The sequence below is a fragment of the Dendrobates tinctorius genome, unplaced genomic scaffold (genome assembly GCF_039654945.1).
Source record: "Dendrobates tinctorius isolate UK_male_01 unplaced genomic scaffold, ASM3965494v1 ptg000043l, whole genome shotgun sequence".
In the NCBI taxonomy this organism is placed as follows: domain Eukaryota; kingdom Metazoa; phylum Chordata; class Amphibia; order Anura; family Dendrobatidae; genus Dendrobates; species Dendrobates tinctorius.
The window spans coordinates 743,845-766,219 of record NW_027361711.1 but is presented as its reverse complement, the minus strand read 5'-3'; the positions used below and the strand labels follow the sequence as shown (position 1 = coordinate 766,219).

General features: G+C 42.0%; 1 protein-coding gene across 2 annotated transcripts in view; it reads left to right on the top strand.

Annotated features, from left to right (window-relative positions):
- Window positions 1–22,375, top strand: part of CHST11 (carbohydrate sulfotransferase 11) — a 257,191-nt gene that overhangs the window by 148,502 nt on the left and 86,314 nt on the right. For both annotated transcript variants that reach the window (XM_073575134.1, XM_073575133.1), the window contains exon 2: window positions 5,487–5,572. In XM_073575134.1, coding sequence (XP_073431235.1) covers window positions 5,487–5,572 — 86 coding nt within the window. The remainder of the gene's footprint in view (window positions 1–5,486; window positions 5,573–22,375) is intronic.

Below are 22,375 nucleotides of genomic sequence, written 5' to 3'. Positions count from 1 at the left end.
TGTGGTTACAGGGCTATGTAATTGAGGTGTTTGGCACATGTGAGAGACTGTGAGGGAGTTCTGTCAGAGTGTGGACAGACTTCCATGTGTCCAGGTGGGACACTACAGAGGTTGTATATGGGGAGGACTACACCTCCCAGCATGTGCTGAGACTCTCGGTCCGAGTCTGAAGCCACGGACGTTTATGTTCTTTTGTGCCTAAGCTAGAGGCTATTTTGGTGATACGCTGATTTATGGTTTATGGAGCAAATAAACCTCATGAATTTTGGGAAGAACCTGTCTCATGATTGTCTCCCGCTGCACCTGAGCGAGTCGCATCCCTACAATATATATACAGTTGTGGCCAAAAGTATTGACACCCCTGCAATTCTCTCAGCTAATACTCAGTTTCTTCCTGAAAATGATTGCAAACACAAATTCTTTAATTTGTCTTAAATGAAAAAACACAAAAAGAATTGTCCTAAAGCCAAATTGGATGTAATTCCACACCAAACATAAAAAAAGAGGGTGGACAAAAGTATTGGCACTGTTCGAAAAATCATGTGATGCTTCTCTAATTTGTGTAATTAACAGCACCTGTAGCTTACCTGTGGCACCTAACAGGTGTTGACAATAACTAAATCACACTTGCAGCCAGTTGACATGGATTAAAGTTGACTCAACCTCTGTCCTGTGTCCTTGTGTGTACCACATTGAGCATAGAGAAAAGAAAGAAGACCAAAGAACTGTCTGAGGACTTGAGAAACCAAATTGTGAGGACGCATGAGCAATCTCAAGGCTACAAGTCCATCTCCAAAGACCTGAATGTTCCTGTGTCTACCGTGCGCAGTGTCATCAAGAAGTTTAAAGCCCATGGCACTGTGGCTAACCTCCTTAGATGTGGACGGAAAAGAAAAATTGACAAGAGATTTCAACGCAAGATTGTGCGGATGTTAGATAAAGAACCTCGACTAACATCCAAACAAGTTCAAGCTGCCCTGCAGTCCGAGGGTACAACAGTGTCAACCCGTACTATCCGTCGGCGTCTGAATGAAAAGGGACTGTATGGTAGGAGACCCAGGAAGACCCCACTTCTTACCCCGAGGCATAAAAAAGCCTGGCTGGAGTTTGCCAAAACTTACCTGAAAAAGCCTAAACGTTTTGGAAGAATGTTCTCTGGTCAGATGAAACAAAAGTAGAGCTTTTTGGGCAAAGGCATGAACATAGAGTTTACAGGAGAAAAAAAAAGGCATTCAAAGAAAAGAACACGGTCCCTACAGTCAAACATGGCGGAGGTTCCCTGATGTTTTGGGGTGGCTTTGCTGCCTCTGGCACTGGACTGCTTGACCGTGTGCATGGCGTTATGAAGTCTGAAGACTACTAACAAATTTTGCAGCATAATGTAGGGCCCAGTGTGAGAAAGCTGGGTCTCCCTCAGAGGTCATGGGTCTTCCAGCAGGACAATGACCCAAAACACACTTCAAAAAGCACTAGAAAATGGTTTGAGAGAAAGCACTGGAGACTTCTAAGGGGGGCCAGCAATGAGTCCAGACCTGAATCCCATAGAACACCTGTGGAGAGATCTAAAAATGGCAGTTTGGAGAAGGCACCCTTCAAATATCAGGGACCTGGAGCAGTTTGCCAAAGAAGAATGGTCTAAAATTCCAGCAGAGCATTGTAAGAAACTCATTGATGGTTACCAGAAACGGTTGGTCGCAGTTATTTTGGCTAAAGGTTGTGCAACCAAGTATTAGGCTGAGGGTGCCAGTACTTTTGTCTGGCCCATTTTTGGAGTTTTGTGTGAAATGATCAATTTTTTGCTTCATTCTCTTTTGTGTTTTTTCATTTAAGACAAATTAAATGAAGATAATAATACCAAAGAATTTGTGTTTGCAATCATTTTCAGGAAGAAACTGAGTATTATCTGACAGAATTGCAGGGATGTCAATACTTTTGGCCACAACTATATGTATATATATATGTATATATATACTATGTGTATACATGTATTCTATCCTATTTTAACGTGTCAGTGTGATTTTACAGTACACCACACTGAATTGTCAGCTTTTCTAAAGGACACCAGTGAGTATTTCTCGCAAGTCACACGCATGGTCCATGTGTAATCCGTTTTTCTCTCAAACCCATAGACTTGCATTGGCGAGTCTCGGGCATAATACGGTGCAAATTGCAGCATGCTGCGATTTCTCTCGCACGAATAATACGGACGAGAAAAAAACGGATGATGGGATTTCCCCCATGGATTAACATTGGTCCGAGTGCTATGCGATTTTTTTCTTGCATAGCACTCGTCCATATTTCTCTCTAGTGTGACTCCGTCCTTAAAGGGAATCTGTCAGCAGGATTTCAAAGCCCACACTAGTTATGTGCTCATGTAGCTCTTCCAAAACTCGTCCAGCAATACCTTTACAGGGCCAGTCCATTACTCCGCTACTGAGAAATCAGCTTTTTAATTACAGTAATATGCAAATTAAACTGAACATATGTGACTACAGGCAATCCTCACCGTATCGGTATTTTCTAGCGCCGGGAGCGGGTGGTCGTGTGACCACAAGTATGCGATTTGCCTTACCTCTGGCCACATTTAGCTAAATGTGTCTAGCCTTGCTTTATGCACTTGTATTGAGTGAGACCGCACACGTCTATTTGGCATATATGTAAATCGCATGCTTGCTGTCATGTGTCCGCCCGCTGGAGCATCCTGACAGACTTGAATCCTGAAACGAAGATCACCCCATTTAAAAAAAAAAAATTAACTATTTCAGTGGACACGTTTTCAGCTTCCTACTAATTTTGTACCCCATTATGGCTTTTACAGGGGCTACAATGTGACGATATGCATGAGACGTTTCTTTATGTTAGAGTATTGTTCTGTGTAGGGAATTTTATCATTTCTAAATCAAAATAAGCAAGAAATATGTCTCCACTATACATTTGAAATGTAAGCTATTTTTTTTGTACTAATCCTGAAATTAAGTGGTTCTGTCTCTAATCAATGCAGAACCTGAAATTTCTTTCGCGCCCCTTAATTGGCTTGATATTCCTATATGAGTACTGTATGCGGGGGTCATAAATAATTGATATCACAGTAGGACGTACAGTTTTATTAGCCAAGTCCATGTATTGCCTGAGACCAATGCTGCACATAGTATTATAGTAAGAAATGAAATTTCTGCTTCATAGAAAGGTGTAAGCTCCAAGCTGTGCTATGAAATCTTACAGTGGGGGAGGGGGAAAGTAAAGTGCAGGGCCTGCGACTGGCAAGATTGTATATAAAGGACCTCCACCCAGGGGTCACTCTCTATCCTGCACCTGGGGGTGCTGTCATTTCTAGCACACATTTCCCGAAACAACGGGCCACCACAGTTGAGAAGAAAATGATGATGATGGGCAGTGGCAGGTCTGACTTACCGGAGCAGAAAGCTTCCTCAAAAGCAAGATATGTGATATGAGATAAAACCTGAGCACAGAAAAAAATCCATTGTGCTTTCTAACCGTGCAATAATTTTGATCTTCATCCATTCCCATAGACATCAGCATGTATCCGGGGCTACTTACAGTTTAAAATGCTTCCATTTCTTAATTAAAATAATCTTTTAAAATCTGTCAGTCAGCTTTCCTCTGTATGGATAAAACCTATATTGGTCATGAAAGTTATTGGCTAGTCCCTACTAATTTTAATTCATAAGTATCCATCCCACGACCTTTCACTCGGACATTCCGTCTGTCTGTTCCTTTAGAAGAACAGAAATCGGAATTAATGTAAAAAAAACAAGTCCGTTGCATAACTGCTGCAAACGGAAGCAGCGGGGACCCCGATATGTGTCCGTTTTTAAAAAGGAATCAGTTTCCATTTTGACGTTATTTAATTAGTCTTCTATCAGGCGGCTGTAATGTGGTCACACTATAGTGCTTATATTGCTATTTCCAGCCTTCCTCACCTAGGATGCTAACGAAATCTATGGTTCCCAGATTGCTAATGGAACTTGTGGTTGTCATTGGAACCATATCAGATCCGGGCATTGTGGGCACAGTTACAGAAAACATACTGTCAGACTATGTTCTTTGTGTCATGGAAAAGCAGTGGAATTTCACCTCAGCTTTCACCAGTGTCGTAACTTGAAACTTGTGGGCCACAATGCAAAATTTTCAACAAGGCCCCCAACTAATAGTTTGGGTCTTCTCATGGGAGCCCTTTGGACTTTGAACCTTTTGGCCTTCCGAGGCTTCAGGGCCCAAGTGTAATTCCTGTACTCTCTTTAATACCACCCTTGGATTTCAGCCTTACGTGAAAACTGTTTCATATCTCCATCACAAACCATGGCCACATGTTTCCTATTTGTGCCAAGTCCCCATCTGTACATTTAGACATAAAGGGTCTGTCCCATGAACAAAGTACATGTTAATTAATAAAGCTTAAAAAAAAATAAGTTCCATAATTGGATGTGTAACACATCCAATTATGGAACTAATTTTTTTTTTCCAGTGCTGAGATAATCTTATAAATGTGCCCCTGCTGTGTACTGTGTAATGGTTGTGTCTGACCGTGCAGGAACATGGTCTGATCATACCACAGCTCCTGGGCAGGTTTGAGGGGGAACAAAAGAGTATACAGACAGGACAGCAGGGAATCACAGATGATTCTTTCTGAGGTAAAACATGTTTAAACAGGCTGGTAATGTTTTTTCTTAGGCCATGTTCATGTTTGTAAGTAAAAATCAGGAGTGGAACAATCAGAGGAAAAACACGTCACCACTTCTGGATTTATCACCCACTCCTGGTTTTGGCTGACAAATACTGAGGTAAAATACTGACCAAATACTGAATGTTTAAATATGGCCTTACAGAATCAGCTGTGATCCCATGTTGTCCTGTCTGTACTCTTTTTTGTTTCCTCCCCAGCCCAGGAGCTGTGGTATGATCAGACCATGTTCCTGCACGGTCAGACACAGCCATTACACAGTACACAGCAGGGGCACAGTTATAAGATTATCTCAGCACAGGAACATTTTTCTGAAACACATCTAATTGCGGAATTTAATTTTATTCCAAGATCTATTAACTAAAATGTACCTTGTGGGAAATCCCCTTTAAGGTGCATTCTAAGTATGCCAGATTGGTGTTTCTAGAAGCTGTCACTGCTTTTGAAGTGGTGCAGAAGTTGATAAAAAAGGAAATTTAAGATGCATATAAGGATCGAAGTTATTTTTGCTGCTGAACTTCTCAGCTGGTTTCCTTACATGTGATCTGTAAATTACCGTTACATAATGTTTTTGATGTAGAAAACCATCAGTGTTTTTCTGAGTGAGACAAAGGACAAACTTTAGTAAATAAGAGAACTATATTGCTGGCTATGGTTGCATATTTACATATATATAAAAAAAATGTGTTTTCATAGGTCTTTTATCTTCTGTATAATAACTGAGAATTGTGGTGTATAGACTCTGCTTTAAAATATTTTTTTTTGTTTTTTTTTCTCTCTCCAGTTATGCATAGAAATCCCTTTGGGATGGACATCTGTTGTCGGAAGGGGTCACGCAGTCCACTCCAGCAACTCTACAATCCAACGCAGGTTGGTAATGAAATGCCCATCATGCGATATGTCAGACTGGCATGTAACTATTAAAACTGCATTTGTTTAGAGCAGGGGTCTCAAACTCGGCAGAGTAAATGGGCCGCACATAAAAAAAAATTTGAGCTGGGGACCGCATTCCTTTCATACTTAATACACTCCGTACACGCGCGGCTCCGCCCCGTACACCTCGTACACACACGGCTCCGCTCCATACACCTCGCAAACACAGGGCTCCGCTCCTTACACCTCGTACACACAGGGCTCTGCTCCGTACATCTCGTATACGCAGGGCTTCGCTCCGTACACCTCGTACACACAGGGCTCCGTGCTATACACCTCGAACACACAGGGCTCCACTCCGTACACCTCGAACACACAGGGCTCTGCTCCGTACACCTCATACACACAGGGCTCCGTACACCTCGTACACACACGGCTCCACTCCATACACCTCGTACACACAGGGCTCCGCTCCGTACACCTCATACACACAGGGCTTCGTACACCTCGTACACACACGGCTCCGCTCCATACACCTCGTACACACAGGGCTCCGCTCCTTACACCTCGTACACACAGGGCTCTGCTCCGTACACCTCGTACACGCAGGGCTTCGCTCCGTACACCTCGTACACACAGGGCTCTGCGCCGTACACCTCGAACACACAGGGCTCCTCTCCGTACACCTCAAACACACAGGGCTCTGCTCCGTACACCTCATACACACAGGGCTCCGTACACCTCGTACACACACCGCTCCGCTCCATACACCTCGTACACACAGGGCTCCGTACACCTCATACACACAGGGCTCCGTACACCTTGTACACACATGGCTCCACTCCATACACCTCGTACACACAGGGCTCCGCTCCTTACACCTCTTACACACAGGGCTCCGCTCTGTACACCTCGAACACACAGGGCTCCGCTCCATACACCTTGTACACACAGGGCTCTGCTCCATACACCTTGAACACACAGGACTCCACTCCGTACACCTCGAACACACAGGGCTCTGCTCCATCCACCCTGTAAACCCCTCCTGACCCCACACAAAAACTTACCTTCATCCAGTACCATGAAAACCAGCACACAGACAGCATTGTCCATCCTGCACATACTGAGGCCCCTGATAATGTGACCCCTGACTCCTCCCCCTCCTGTGACCTCATCACAGATCCTGTGCATTGTGTGCACACAGAACAGCCAATGCCATCGCCGCTCCTGAATGCGTGCCTTCCCCCCTGCCTCAGGGAGTGAGACATGTGGTGCACCGCGGGCTGCAGATGCCTACCTCAGGGGCCTCATGCAGCCCGTGGGCCGCGTGTTTGAGATCCCTGGTTTAGAGTGAAGGACAGTCCTATGTGCTTGGTGGTCTCTTGCTGTGTCCCCTGATGAATATAAACCTCAGATTGATATTAAGTTGCCCCTTATCCTTTGTTCTCCCAAGGAGACTGGCAGTGACTTATTCCCCTCGCCTAAAATGAACATGTATGCACGGCCAAGCAGATCATACATGTTTATGGTGGCATCAGAGACGGTTTACTTCATGTGGATGACCAGGAATGGAGATTTCATCATAAGCCCCAAGGACAGGGAATGTATCAAATACATAATAATCAAAGCATTATGCAGTAACCAGCAGAATAATTTTTATGGCTACAGGTGAAATATAAAATCAATTTATATGTTCTTCTACGTAGTAATATAACCGGTCATGAGTCACTAATGATCCACAATACATTACATTTGTTTTATTGTAACCTTCTGTTGCCCTTTTGGCTTGGAAAACATTTATTCTGGCTGTGATAGAATTAAATGCCTCACTGTAGTAAAAGCTTTTATATATCTCTACTCACAGCTATAGAACGTAAAGATGCACCAGTTTCTGCTCAAAAAGGCATTTTAGTTTTTTGACCAAGGTCCAGCTAAATAATGATTTCATCAGACACCTCTAGCAATATAATTACTGTATCCAGGCTTTGTGATTCTACAGTCCTACCCAAGTGTAAACATTGCATTATCATTATCCAGTCAATGACTTTGTCCATGGATATACATATGGTGCTTATATCACACACCTGCTGTTGTCTTCTTGTCTCATTATTTCAGTCAGTGACACATCTAAAAGTAAAATATGGGAAGGAAATGCTATTAACCTGCTTATTAACTCAATATCTGCTATTAACCTGCAGATATTGGGTTGATAAGCAGGTTAATTGCGTTAGGAGGGTGCCCGGCCACCGTACCCTGAAAGTGCGGCACCCGAGAGGAAATCCGTTTTATTCCTCCTGGTTCTGACCCAGCTACTTGACCACTTCTGCCAACCTGTACCATTGGCTAGCTGTTGACTTCGTGGCCTCAGCCCAGGGGCTACTGTGTAAGTCCAGATCCCAGTAAAGGTGTTAGGGCTCATACTCATTTTTGAAAAAATGAACGAGTGCAATCTGAGAAAAAATCGGACTGCACTCTGACTAATGTTATTCAGTGAGTTACATCTCATTTGCGATTTTTGTTCTCAGCTGAAATCAGACTGAGAAACAAAATCACGGCATGCTGTGATTTGTTACATATCTCGGACGATGCAAGTCAATGGATGGGAGAAAAAAGCGCCCAGCTTTTTACACATAGAATACATACATATATATATATATATATATACATGTCAGTGACACACACATATACTGTACTGTATATGTATTTATATTACATAGAAGAAAAGCCGGTAATTCAGCAGCTGCTGTAGTGTAAAATCACAGCAGGAGATGACTGGAAAGAAGAGATGGATTACATACAGTAAATACCTTCGGAATAGGTAGATATATAGATGTCAGTGACAAATACAATTAGTACAGTGTGTGTGCAAATTACTCTACATGTATTTAATTTAAGATTATTTTTCGGAAAAAATTGGAATGGGCTTCCGCTCAATTTTCGTAATTAGCTGAGGTAAGCCGACGGCTGAGGGCCAATGTTTATTGCCTGGGAAGGGGGTAATACCCATGGAGCTTCCCAGGCTATTAATATCAGTTCACAGCTGTATACTTAGCCTTTACTGGCTATTATAATGGGGGACCCTAAAAAAAATGACGTTTGGTCACCTTATAATTAATAGCCATCAAAGGCTATGCAGACAGCTGCGGGCTGATATTAATAGCCTAGGAAGGGGCCATGGATACTGGTCCCACTCTGGCTAAAAACATCAGCTCTTAGTCGCCCAAGAAAAGCTGCATCTGTAAGATGCGCCAGTTCTGGCACTTAGCGTCCGCTCTTCCCACCTGCCCTGTAGCAGTGGCAAGTGGGGTTATAGTTGTGGGGATTGTTGTTACCGTCAGGTGACATCAAGCCCCGAGGTTAGTAATGGAGAGGCATCAATAAGACGCCCCTATTACTAACCCCATAGTCAAATTTTAAATAAAACACAGACTCCCAGTAAAAAATCCTTAGGATAAAGACACAGAAGACTCCATTAATATTCTTAATTAAACCATACTTACAACCACGCCTAATCCATGCAAAGCCCTTGATCTCCTGTAATAAAAGTAAAATAATAAACCAACAGTATACCATACCTGTCTGTTGTTGTGTCCCACCCAGTGATCCATATCTGGGGTATATACAGTTGTCAACCAGGACGGTGCCAAGATGCGACCGCCCCGGCTGAAAACCACTGGTGAATGAGGAGATGCTGGGAGCACAGAATCAGCGACTAGCGGTGGCTGGGTTGTCTGGGTAGCCGTCAAACACTTTAAGTCTTATGTATGCAAAGCATGATGCCAGTGAAAACTACAACTTATCCTATGTACACTACAGTCTATCTCCTAAAAAGTGATCAAAATGACAAATGGGTGGGTCAGCTAAAAATATGGATAGCATTAGGATATCATCCATGTGTCACCTGACTGCTGTCTGTTTTTCACTGAGCAGTTGATAAAAAGAGATTTTAAAGAGGCTGACACGTGGACCGAAAATGGAAAAAAGTAATGAAAAACTGGACAGCCTTTCTTGCATGAGAACAAAAAGAATGTCTGAATGAGGCCTTTGTCACCTTCAGTTATGTTCACTCACAGCTTCGTGGCTTACATGGTGTGAATGGCTCTGATCACTGGAGTCGGGTCAGTCCCAGGGACAGGATAAGCACCTGATTGGTCGGTTTCTGTCTGTATTCACTACCTTAGTGGAATACATGTAGATTTCATTCAGTGAATTATGTATTTTAGCCTCCTGACACAAATTCAATCTTAGACAGAATTTCGCTCACAGCATGACAAGCTTGTTAGAGTAATTAATTGTTTAAATTAACACTAACATTCAACCAAAAGATGAAATTACAAACACATTTTCTAGCTTATTTCTATAATCTCCTTTCCTAATCAGTTAAATGATTTAACCCCTTCATCCTCGGCCACTTGCCATTTTTTCGGTTTCGTTTTTCGGTTTCCCCTTCTTTCCAGAGCCATAACTTTTTATTTTTCCATTAATGTGGCCATATGAGGGCTTCATTTTGCGGGACAAGTTTTGATTTTTTTCTCATTACGCCGTTGACTGGTCGGTTATACTAAATATGTATATTTTTTTTATTTTTTTTTTGTTTATTTTGAATGGGGTTAAAGGGGGGTGATTTTAGCTTTTATATTTTTTTAAATATTGAAAAAATGTTTTTTCACTTTTTATTGGCTTGGAAGACTTGAAGCTGAAATCTTCTGATTCCTTGTGCTACACATAGCAGGGCTTCAGCCAGGAACGCCGATGGGCGGGATTAGTAACACACTTCTGGCGAGAGCATGTTAAATGCCGCTGTTAGAGATTGACAGCTGCATTTAACATGTTAAAGGGAATTTGTCACCCCTTTTTTGAGATATTATGACATGAAGAAATGCGTAGAGCAAGACAGGGAGGGGGGAGCAGTTGAATAAGCCCCGCCCAGTGGACTGGACAGCGGCAGTTTACATACATCTGAACCGATATAAAAAAGGTATTTATGCATGAAAGTTGGGTCAGGGGGAAGCAAAAGTACTAAGAGAATCCTTATGTGACACACAATTGAATGATATCATTATATGATATCTCAAAAAAGGGGTGACAGATTCCCTTTAACAGCAAGTGGATCGCGATTCCACTCGCGACTGTTTGTGGCACATGACAGTTGATCAAATCAACTCTTATGTGCTGGAAAATATAAAGGCTAAAATCTGGAGCCAGCATTAAAAGGAGAGACACGACATATTGTTCAATAACAATAAGACTTCAATGGAAGTCTTCAAACGGAGGCTGGACAGACATCTGTCTGAGATGGTTTAGTGAATCCTGCATTGAGCAGGGGGTTGGACACGATGACCTTTGAGGTCCCTTCCAACTCTATCATTCTAGGATTCTATGATATGGCGTATATATATATACGTCATATGTCGTGAAGTGGTTAAACAAACATTTTCCAGCAATATTCTGTAAGCCACTGATAACAAATGTACACTCACTGGCCACTTTATTAGGTACACCATGCTAGTAACGGGTTGGACCCCCTTTTGCCTTCAGAACTGCCTCAATTCTTCGTGGCAGAGATTCAACAAGGTGCTGGAAGCATTCCTCAGAGATTTTGGACCATATTGACATGATGGCATCACACAGTTGGCGCAGATTTGTCGGCTGCACATCCCTGATGCGAATCTCCCGTTCCACCACATCCCAAAGATGCTCTATTGGATTGAGATCTGGTGACTGAGGAGGCCATTTGAGTACAGTGAACTCATTGTCATGTTCAAGAAACCAATCTGAGATGAATCGAGCTTTATGACATGGCGCATTATCCTGCTGAAAGTAGCCATCAGATGCCTGTTCTTAACTGAGAGGAGTGGTACCCAGTGTGGTCTTCTGCTGCTGTAGCCCATCTGCCTCAAAGTTCGACGCACTGTGCGTTCAGAGATGCTCTTCTGCCTACCTTGGTTGTAACGGGTGGCAATTTGAGTCACTGTTGCCTTTCTATCAGCTCGAACCAGTCTGCCCATTCTCCTCTGACCTCTGGCATCAACAAGGCATTTCCGGCCACAGAACTGCCGCTCACTGGATTTTTTTTCTTTTTCGGACCATTCTCTGTAAACCCTAGAGATGGTTGTGCGTGAAAATCCCAGTAGATCAGCAGTTTCTGAAATACTCAGACCAGCCCTTCTGGCACCAACAATCATGCCACGTTCAAAGGCACTCAAATCACCTTTCTTCCCCATACTGATGCTCGGTTTGAACTGCAGGAGATTGTCTTGACCATGTCTACATGCCTAAATGCACTGAGTTGCCGCCATGTGATTGGCTGATTAGAAATTAAGTCTTAACACACAGTTGGACAGGTGTACCTAATAAAGTGGCCAGTGAGTGTATTTTATACTTTGTATGATCTGGGCAAAAAAAAATCCTCACAATGAGCTATTTTTAGGGTACGTTCACACTGGGTGTTTTTCCGCATGTTAAAAGCATCTAATTTTTAAGCAGAAGACAATTCGGGAATCGCAAATTTTTTCTGAAATACTCTCTGTATTTTCTAAGCCTGAGGCATTTTTTAAAAATGTTTTGGTCATTTCCTGAAGTGCATTGACTAGATTTTTTTCCATTAGATTTTTTTGTAAAAGTAGTTGTCAGCATTTTTGGGCATCTCTTTATTGGCATTTTACTGTTATATTTTAAAATCCATTAAGCAACTTAAAAAATTCACATTTTTTGAAGCAGAAAATGCTTACAAAAGACTCAAAGATGCCCGCAGGTCCTTTGAGCTGTCCCTTTGACATCCTTTATCCTTTATAATTCATGGATGTATGGGCTGTTGCCATAACTGGAGCACTATTCAATGTAATATGTGTGTTTGGGGGCTTCACAAACTCTCTGATAAAGGGAAATTTACCAAGTTAATTGCGCCAGAGTAAAAATCTTCATAACTACTGTAGCATCAAAATCAAGTTTTTTAGACACTTTCTGCACTTTGTCCAACAAAAGAACCATGGCTTTGTTGAAAGCAGCATTATCTAAAGTGCAACACTATATGACAAAAAAATGAGACAAATTTTGACCCAAATTTCTGGCATAAAGTACAGTTGTGTGAAAAAGTGTTTTCCCCCTTCCTGATTTCCTATTTTTTTGCATGTTTGCCACACTTAAATGTTTCATATTAAGCAAAGATAACACAAGTAAACACAAAATGCAGTTTTAAATGAAGGTCTTTAATATTAAAAGAAGAAGAAATCCAAAACTACAGACCCCTGTGTGAAAAAGTGATTTCCCCTCCCCCTTAAAACATAAGTTAAGTCTGGTTTATCACATATTTGAGAAGCTGAGTTTAAATTTGTTAGCCACATCCAGGCATGATTACTGCCACACCTGTTCTCAATCAAGAAATCACCTACATAGGACCTGCCTGACAAAGTTAAGTAGACCAAAAGGCCTCAAAAGCTATACATCATGCCGTGGTGCAAAGAAATTCTGAAACAAATAAGAAACAAAGTAATTGAGATCTATCCGTCTGGAAAAGGTTATAAAGCCATTTCTAAAGCTTTGGGACTCCAGCGAACCACCGTGAGAGCCACAAATAGCGAAAACATGGAACAGTGGTGAACCTTCCCAAGAATGGCCAGCCGACTAAATTACTTCGAGCGCAGCATCGACTCATCCAAGAGGACACAACATATCCCACAAGAACATCCAAAAAACTATAGGCCTCACTTACCTCAGTTAAGGTCCATGTTCATGACTCCACTGTAAGAAAAAGACTGGGCAAAAAAGGCCTGTATGGCAGAGTTCCAAGACAAAAACCACAGCTGAGCAGGAAGAACATAGAGGCTCATCGCCATTATGCCAGAAAGAATCTTGATGATACCCAAGACTTTTGGGAGAACACTCTATGAACTGATGAGACAGAAGTTTAACTTTTTGGAAGGTGTATGTCTCATTACATCTGGCATCGATGTAAAAACGCATTTTAGAAAAAGAACATCATACCAACAGTAAAATATGGTGGTGATAGTGTGATGGTCTGGGGCTGTTTTCATGCTTCAGGACCAAGAAGACTTGTGATATTAAATGGAACCATGAATTCTGCCATCTGTTTGTGACCTCAAGCTGAAACGCACTTATGCGCGAGGACAATAATCGAAAACACACCAGCAAGTCCACCTGTGAATGACTTAAGAAAAACAAAATTGGAGTGGCCTAGTCAAAGTCCTAACGTTAATCCGATAAAGATTCTGTGACATGACCTTAAAAAGGTGTTTCATGCGCAGAAACCCTCCAGTGGGGCTGAATTACAATTCTGCAAAGATGAGTGAGCCAAAATTCCTCCAGAGTGTTGTAAAAGACTCATTGGGAGTTATCGCAAATGCTTAATTGCAGTCGTTGCTGCCAAGAGTGGCCCAACCAGTTATTAGGTTTAGGGGGCAATCACTTTTTAACACAAGGCCCTCTAGGTTTGGATTTTTTTCCCCTAATAATAAAGATCTTCATTTAAAAACTGCATTTTGTGTTTACTTGTGTTATCTTTGTCTAATATTTACATTTGTTTGCTGATCTGAAACATTTAAGTGTGACAGACATGCCAAAGAATAGGAGATCAGGAAAGGAGCAAACACTTTTTCACACAACTGTAAGTCACCTAATAGGTGATGTAAAATTAGATCATGCAGTCTTAAAGGGAACCTGTTACTAAGAAAAACGCTATTATCCTACAGATATGTGGTTAATCTGCAGATTATTAACGTTACTAAACTGCCTGTGCTTAGCCAAGCACAAAAAAATTAACTTTTTTCTTCCCGGCAGCCTTCTGGTTTCAGTCACAGGGCAGTGCTGACGTTGGTTTTGTCAGCGTTCTGAGTATAGAGATATGCAGGTTAAAAGTGCTTTTTCGATAGACAGGTTCCCTATAAAATTAGATTTTTTTCAATGAAACCGCTTTGATTTGAGTATTGAAATGACCAATGGGAGGAAAAGAAGAATGGGGCAAGTTAAACGTCAGCGCCCTATGCTTTTGTTATCGAGGGAGGTAAACAGCCCTTAGTGATCTGAATTACCTACAATTTAATATGGCAAATTGTTTTCTACTGTGCCTGAATGTATCTCAGATGCCAGCTATTTAGAGATTTGTTTAATTGTATGAATTGCAATCTGCAGCTGCAAAAGAAAAATATCTGACAAGAATTTGCTATTTCGCTATAATGGGGAGACACCAATTATGAGTGGCATCTTACGTAAATGGTTTAATCTATGATAATTGCACAGTTCTTATGTAACTATTTCTAGAGAAAATATCTTCGAGAAAGGAGGGAAATGCGCTTCATTGTATGTTATGCCATACGATGGGAAATTGCTGACAGAAGCAATTTAGAAATAATGAGAAACACAGTACTGCGGCGTCTATGATGACTGTTAATAACTATCTCACCATTATATTCAAGGACATGTAAGTTACAGTTTATTGCCACATTGGCCTTACAGTGGCATCTAAACTTTTGGGCCGCCCCTGGTCAAAATGATTGCTATTGTGAACAGTTAAGCAAGTTAAAGATGAACTGATCCCTAAGGCTGAGTTCACACGTGGCGTTTTTTTCGCGTTTCCGCGGCGGTTTTAACCGCGCGATTTTGCCGCGAAAACGCGAAAAATAAGCATCCCATGCATTCCTATGGGATTCCGCAATGCTGTGCTAATGCTGCGGTTTTACCGCGGCGGAATCGCTTCGCGGTAAAAACCGCAGCATGCTCATTAATTTGCGGAATCGCGGCGATCCCGCACCCATAGGAATGCATTGTTCTGCTTATTTCCCGCATGTGGCTGTGCACACCATGCGGAAAGTAAGCAGAACAATTGCGGATGGTACCCATGGTCCGGAGGAGAGGAGACTGTCCTCCGGGCTTTGGGTACCATATCCCTGTAAAAAATAGAATTTAAAAATAAAAAATATTGTTATTCTCACCCTCCGGCATCCCGCGCAGCCTTCCCGCTTCTCTTCACGCTCTCGTTCCCAGTAGTCCTTTGCGAAAATGCTCGCGATGACGTCCCTTCTCGCGGGATCGCAAAGTCTCGCGGTCATTCGCGCGACGTCATCGCGATTTACCGCGAGACGTCGCGATCCCGCGAGAACTGACGTCATCGCGGGCATTTTCGCATGCATGGTTAGTACCTAGTAGCACCTACTTTTGAAAGTATCACAGCTTATAAATGCTTTTTGTAGCTAGACAAGAGTTTCTCAATTCTTGTTTAAGGGATTTTCATCCATTCTTCCTTAGAAAACTCTTCCAGTTCTGTGAGACTCCTGGGTCGTCTTGCATGCACTGCTATTTTGAGGTCTAGCCACAGATTTTCATTGATGTTCAGATCAGGGGGGCTCTGAGGGCCATTGTAAAACCTTCAGCTTGCATCTTTTGAGGTAGTCTTTTGTGGATTTTGACACTGCGTTTAGGATCATTATCCATTTGTAGAAGCCATCCTCTTTTCAACTTCACCTTTTTACAGATCGTGTTTTGTTTGCATCAACAATTTGTTGAAATTTCATTGAATCCATTCTTCAATCTACAACAACCCCATACTATGATTGATCCAACCCCATGCTTAGTAGTTATTGAGATGTTATTTTCGTGAAATTCTGTACCCTTTTTTCTCCACACATACCTTTGTTCAGATGTTTTTTTTGCATACTTCTGACACTGAATTTTATGGTGAGGACGCTGTAGACGGTTTTTTCTGATGACTCATCCATGAAGGCCATATTTGTGCTGGTGTGTCTTTACAGTAGAACAATGTACCACAACTCCAGAGCCTGCTAAATCTTTCTGAAGGTCTTTTGCAGTCAAGTGGGGGTTCTGATTTGATTCTCTAGCAATCCTACAAGCAACTCTCACTAAAATTTTGCTTGGTTTTCCAGACCTTATCTTGACCTCCACTGTTAACTGCCATTTCTTAATTACATTTTGAACAGAGGAAAGGGCAACTTGAAAACGCTTTGCTATCTTCTTGTAGCTTTCTCTGGCCTTGTTTGCAGCCACCATTTTCATTTTCAGAGTGCTATGAAGCTGCTTAGAAGAACCCTTGGCTGCTGTTTTTGGCACAAGGTTAGAGGAGGCTAGGTATTTATAAAACTGAGAAATTTGCATCGCCTGACCTTTCCTAATGATGATGGTGAACAAACCATTACCCTAAGAGTATGTGCCCACGATCAGGAACTGCTGCGGGTTTGATGCTGCGTATTTATGCAGTGTCAAACCAACAACGACCAGCTGTGGCAGCATAGTTTAAAGGATTTCAAGACCCCGGCACCCGGCCGAACAGACTAATTAAGGTCTGAAACCTTAGACAAAGTTATCTGAGCACACAAATCTCCAAGGGTGACCAAGCTTTTCCATCAAGCCATATTACTTTTTGTAATTTTCAAAATGTAAAAGGTAAAAATATATCATAGTTTTGTCTAAAATAGAAAAGAAAAGTCGTCTTTAACATTAGCACCGAACTTGCTTAACTGTTTACAATAACAGTAATTTTGACCATGGCTGCCCAAACTTACTGTATATACTCGAGCGTAAGCCGACCCGAGTATAAGCCGAGGCCCCTAATTTTATTGACTCGAGTATAAGCCTAGGGTGGGAAATGCAGGAGCTACTGGTAAATTTCAAAAATAAAAATAGATATAGATATCAATAAAAGTAAAATTAATTGAGACATCAAATAAATCAATAGTTTTGCGCTGGTTTCAGGTATATTACTGTAAAAAGCTTTGTAGTGTCCTGATGTATGGTTATAGCATATTACTCTAGTCAATGAGAAATTCCATTACCTTATTTTCACACTGTGAACTGAAGGTCCTATGGAATTGCTGCTGTGTTCAAATCCTTACGATGCAAGATCCAGGGATAAAAGATTGTCCCGGTTAGGGGATACTCTGGATGACTCGTCGCTTGTAGGTAACGTTGCAGCGCTGTCCCGGCCGGTGACAACGCTGGAATTCGGTATCCTGCGGTACTAAGAGGAGCGCGTGTCAGCTCGTGTACCACTACAGGACCTGTGTGACGTCTTCAGTCATGTGACTCTCTCGTGATCATGTGGTGCGCACTAGTTCACGACGGAGAATGACAAGAATAATTTCCTACTCGTTTCGGAAAATAATAGCGAAGGAAAGACACACATTCCAAAGACAAACTGATAGGGAATTTAGATTGTGTGATGATAATGTGTGCAAACTGTAAAGAGCTGCGGAATATGTTAGCGATATATAAAAATAAAGATTATTATTAATGAAATATGCCCCATTTAATGCTGCATAAAGGTTAATGATGGCCCCATAAGATGCTCCATAGACAAATAATCCCCATATAATGCAGCATAAAGGTTAATGATGGGCCCCATAAGATGCTCCATATTAAAATATGCCCCATATAATGCTGCCAGGTGCCGGTGTCGCCGCTGGCTCAGGCCCCCGACACTTGTGATACTCACCTGTCCCCGTTCCACCGCCGCGCGCTGCTGTGTCTTCTGGGTCTCTGCAGTGACTGTTCAGGCAGACGCCATGCACTAAACACGACATCGTGCCCTCTAACCTGAACGTCACAGCCAGAGGACCCAGTGCACAGGTACGCCCGGCGGTGGAACGGGGACAGGTGAATATCATATGGCTCACCCTCCCCCAGTCCTACTCACCCTCCTGGTGCTGCTACATCTCCGTGCGAGACGGTCGCCGGCATCTCTCTTCCTGTCTTCCTTCCAGTGCTACCGCTCATTAAAGTAATGAATATGCGCTCCACGCCTATGGGAGTGGAGACACGTGCATATTCATTACTTTAATGAGCGGTACCACGTGACCGCTCAGCACTGGAAGGAAGACAGGAAGAGAGATGCAGGCGCCCGGACTAAGATGCAGGGACTGATATGCAGCAATGACACCAGCAGGGTGAGTATGATGTCTTCTGCTCCCCCATCCCCCCTCCTCCGCCGGCAATGATTTGTGCGTAAACCGAGAGAGGCGTTTTCAGCACAAACAAATGTGCTGAAAATCTCGACTTATACACAAGTATATACGGTATATATGCCACTCTATGTCCTGTAATGTTTTCCTTCCTCAATAGCCATGGGGGGCTATGCTTTCTTTACTTGGAAAAGGATCCTAAAATTAAGAACAACAGAGTCTTGGTAATTTTGGGGTGAACCAAGTTTATTTATCAGAGCAACTACACTGATTTACTGTTCTTTTGCTATGGTCTTTTCACTCCTGTCCTGTTTGCTTAATATTGTCTTTTCACTCCTGTCCTATGTTCTCACTGTTGTCTTTTCACTCTAGTCCTATGTTCTTACTGTTGTCTTTTCACTCCTGTTCTATGTTCTTGCTATTGTCTTTTCACTCCTATCCTGTATGTGTACCATTGTCTTTTCACTCCTTTCCTATGCTCTTGCTATTGACTTTTCACTACTGTCCTTTGTTCTCACTGTTGTCTTTTCACTCCTCTCCTATGTTCTTACTATTGTCTTTCACTCCTGTCCTATGTTCTTACTGTTGTCTTTTCTCTCCTGTCCTATGTTCTTACTATTGTCTTTCACTCATGTCCTATGTTCTTACTGTTGTCTTTTCACTCCTGTCCTATGTTCTTACTGTTGTCTTTTTGCTCCTTTCCTATTTTCTTACTACTGTCTTTTTACTCTCGTCCTATATTCTTACTATTGTCTTTCTACACCTGTTTTATGTTCTGTCATCTTTTCACATATGACATATTCTTACTACTGTCTTTTTACACCTGTTTTTTTAACTGTTTTTTTCACACTAGTCTTATGAGTGGCTGTTCACATGTTTTATTTATATTTGACACCCCTGATGTGTTTTCTATTATACACAGCTCTTGTTACAATTTTTGTAGACATTCTTGTCAGCTTCAGTAACTATCCACAGTTATTCAGATTTGTTGACACACATACCGTATATACTCAAGTATAAGCCGAGGCACTTAATTTTGCCACGGAAAACTGGGTAAGCTTATTGACTTAACTGGGTAAGCTTATTGACAGGGGAAGAGTCCTGAGGAGAGAATTTGCATATTCCCAGTGCCTTCTGGGATAAGTGAAGAGTCTCCGCGAGCTCAACGATCACTGTATTTTGGCTGTTGCAGCTGAAAAGAGGAAATCGGTAAACCGCACGCCGATAGGCTCATTTGGCTCATTTTTCATCACTTTAACACTAACAATATGGAAGAGGCCAGGAGCCATTAGGTGAGCTGCATTTCTTTCTACATGTTCACAGACTTACCAGTGGAAAAGCCAAACTTCACATGCCACAAATGCAAGCTTGCGTCTCTGTTGGAGAAAAAGTTGCAAAATCTCGAAGAGAGGATAGCTACATTGAAGATCATTAAGGAAGGTGAAGAGTTCTTAGACAGAGCAGAATTATCACTTCATGTTACAGAAAGAGAAGAAATTCGAAGTGCACCTGAAGAAACGGAGGAATGGAAACATGTGACCCAGAGAAGCAGGAGGATCGGGAAGCAGTCAGCGCCCATACTGCTAAGGAACCAGTGCCAGGCTCTCACGCAGGAGAACGATGAAGAAATACATCAGGATAAGACTTTGCCCACAAAAACCAAACTTGTACACCTTCAGAATCCTCCTGGATGGAGAAAGAAGAATGTTATGAAGAAGAAACGGAGAGTGGTGGTAATGGGGGATTCCCTGTTGAGAGGAACAGAGGCCGCTATCTGCAAACCAGATATAACCTCAAGAGAAATGTGCTGTCTTCCAGGTGCAAAAAATAAAGATGTGTCGGACAGGATATCAGGACTCTTCAGGCCTACTGATGACTACCCATTCCTGCTAATACATGTGGGGACAAATGACACAGCAAGAAACGACCTGGAAACCATCTGCAATGACTTTGAAAACTTAGGTAAGAAAGTGAAAGAACTGGGAGCGCAGGTGGTCTTCTCTTCCATCCTCCCAGTGGGTGGCCATGGAACAAGGAGGTGGAATAAGATTCTGCAGGTAAACAACTGGCTACGTCAGTGGTGCCGTCAGCAAGGATTTGGATTTCTGGATCACGGAGTGATTTACCTATACAATGGACTACTTGCTAGAGATGGGGTGCACCTTACGAAGACTGGAAAACATGTATTTGGAAGTTGCCTTGCTACACTCATCAGGAGAGCTTTAAACTAGAACATTGTGGGAAGGGAAGCAAAAGGCCAGAAAAAGCCATACACCTGACAAATGCTATTGAGAACTCTGCTATTAGAAGTGGAAAGGAAGAACAAAGACAAAAGAATCTAAATAAAAATATTGGAGAAAGAGACACCAATCACAAACTAAAATGTTTCTATACTAATGCACAAAGCATGGGCAACAAACAAGGAGAATTGGAACTACTAACGCAGGAAAAGAAATATGATGTCATTGGAATCACTGAAACTTGGTGGGACGATACACATGATTGGAATACAAGGATAGAAGGATACAACTTATTTGCTAGAAACAGACTTGATAAACGAGGAGGAGGTGTCGCATTGTATGTTAGAAATGCGTATATTTGCACAGAGATTGAAGCTTCAGAGACTGGGAGTTCTGTGGAAACTGTTTGGGTAAGAATACAAGGACAGAACAATGGAAAGGACACCATTGTAGGCATTTACTACAGGCCACCTGTGCAGGCTGAAGATATGGATGAACTCTTTATGCATCAACTGGCCAAGTTCTCCAAAATATATGACATAGTTGTCATGGGAGATTTCAACTATCCTGACATTTGTTGGGAATATTAATGGAATAGAAGAATCCAGGATATCTATAAACAGAAAGTTAGTGAGGAAACACTTAGCTAACCTAAATGAATTCAAGTCTCCAGGTCCAGATGAATTACACCCCAGAGTTCTGAAGGAGATAGCAGAAGAAATTTTTGAACCCCTCTCCATAATCTTTGAAAATTCTTGGAGAACAGGAAAAGTCCCAGAAGACTGGAGAAGAGCAAATGTTGTTCCTATCTTCAAAAAGGGAAAGAAGGTGGACCCAGGGAACTATAGGCCGGTGAGTTTGACTTCTATACCAGGAAAGATCTTTGAACAAATTATTAAACAACATGTATGTAAGTACCTGGACAAGAATGAAGTGATTAAACAGAGTCAGCATGGCTTTGTAACTAATAAGTCATGTCAGACTGACTTAATTTCCTTCTATGACGGTATCACTGATTGGGTGGATCAAGGAAATGCTGTAGATATAGTATATCTTGACTTCAGCAAAGCATTTGACAAAGTCTCTCATACAATCCTTATTGAAAAAATGACTAAGTATGGAATGGACAAGGCAACTGTTAGGTGGATTCTTAACTGGCTTAGTGATCAGACCCAAAGAGTGGTTGTAAATGGCTGCACATCCAGTTGGAAGAATGTCTCAAGTGGGGTACCACAGGGCTCTGTCCTGGGCCTTGTATTGTTCAACATCTTTATCAATGATTTAGATGAAGAAATTGAGGGTAAACTGATTAAATTTGCTGATGACACAAAGCTAGGAGGGATAGCTAATACTAGAGAAGAGAGAGGATTCAAAAAGATTTAAATAAACTGGAGAAGTGGGCAGCAACTAACAGAATGGTTTTTAACAGGGAAAAATGCAAAGTACTACATCTTGGCAATAAAAATGAAAAAGCATATACAAAATGGGAGGAATGGGGCTAAGCAACAGCACATGTGAAAAAGACTTTGGTATACTAATTGATCACATACTGAATATGAGTCAACAGTGTGATGCAGCAGCAAAAAAGGCAAATGCAATTCTAGGATGTATAAACAGAAGCATACAGTCTAGAT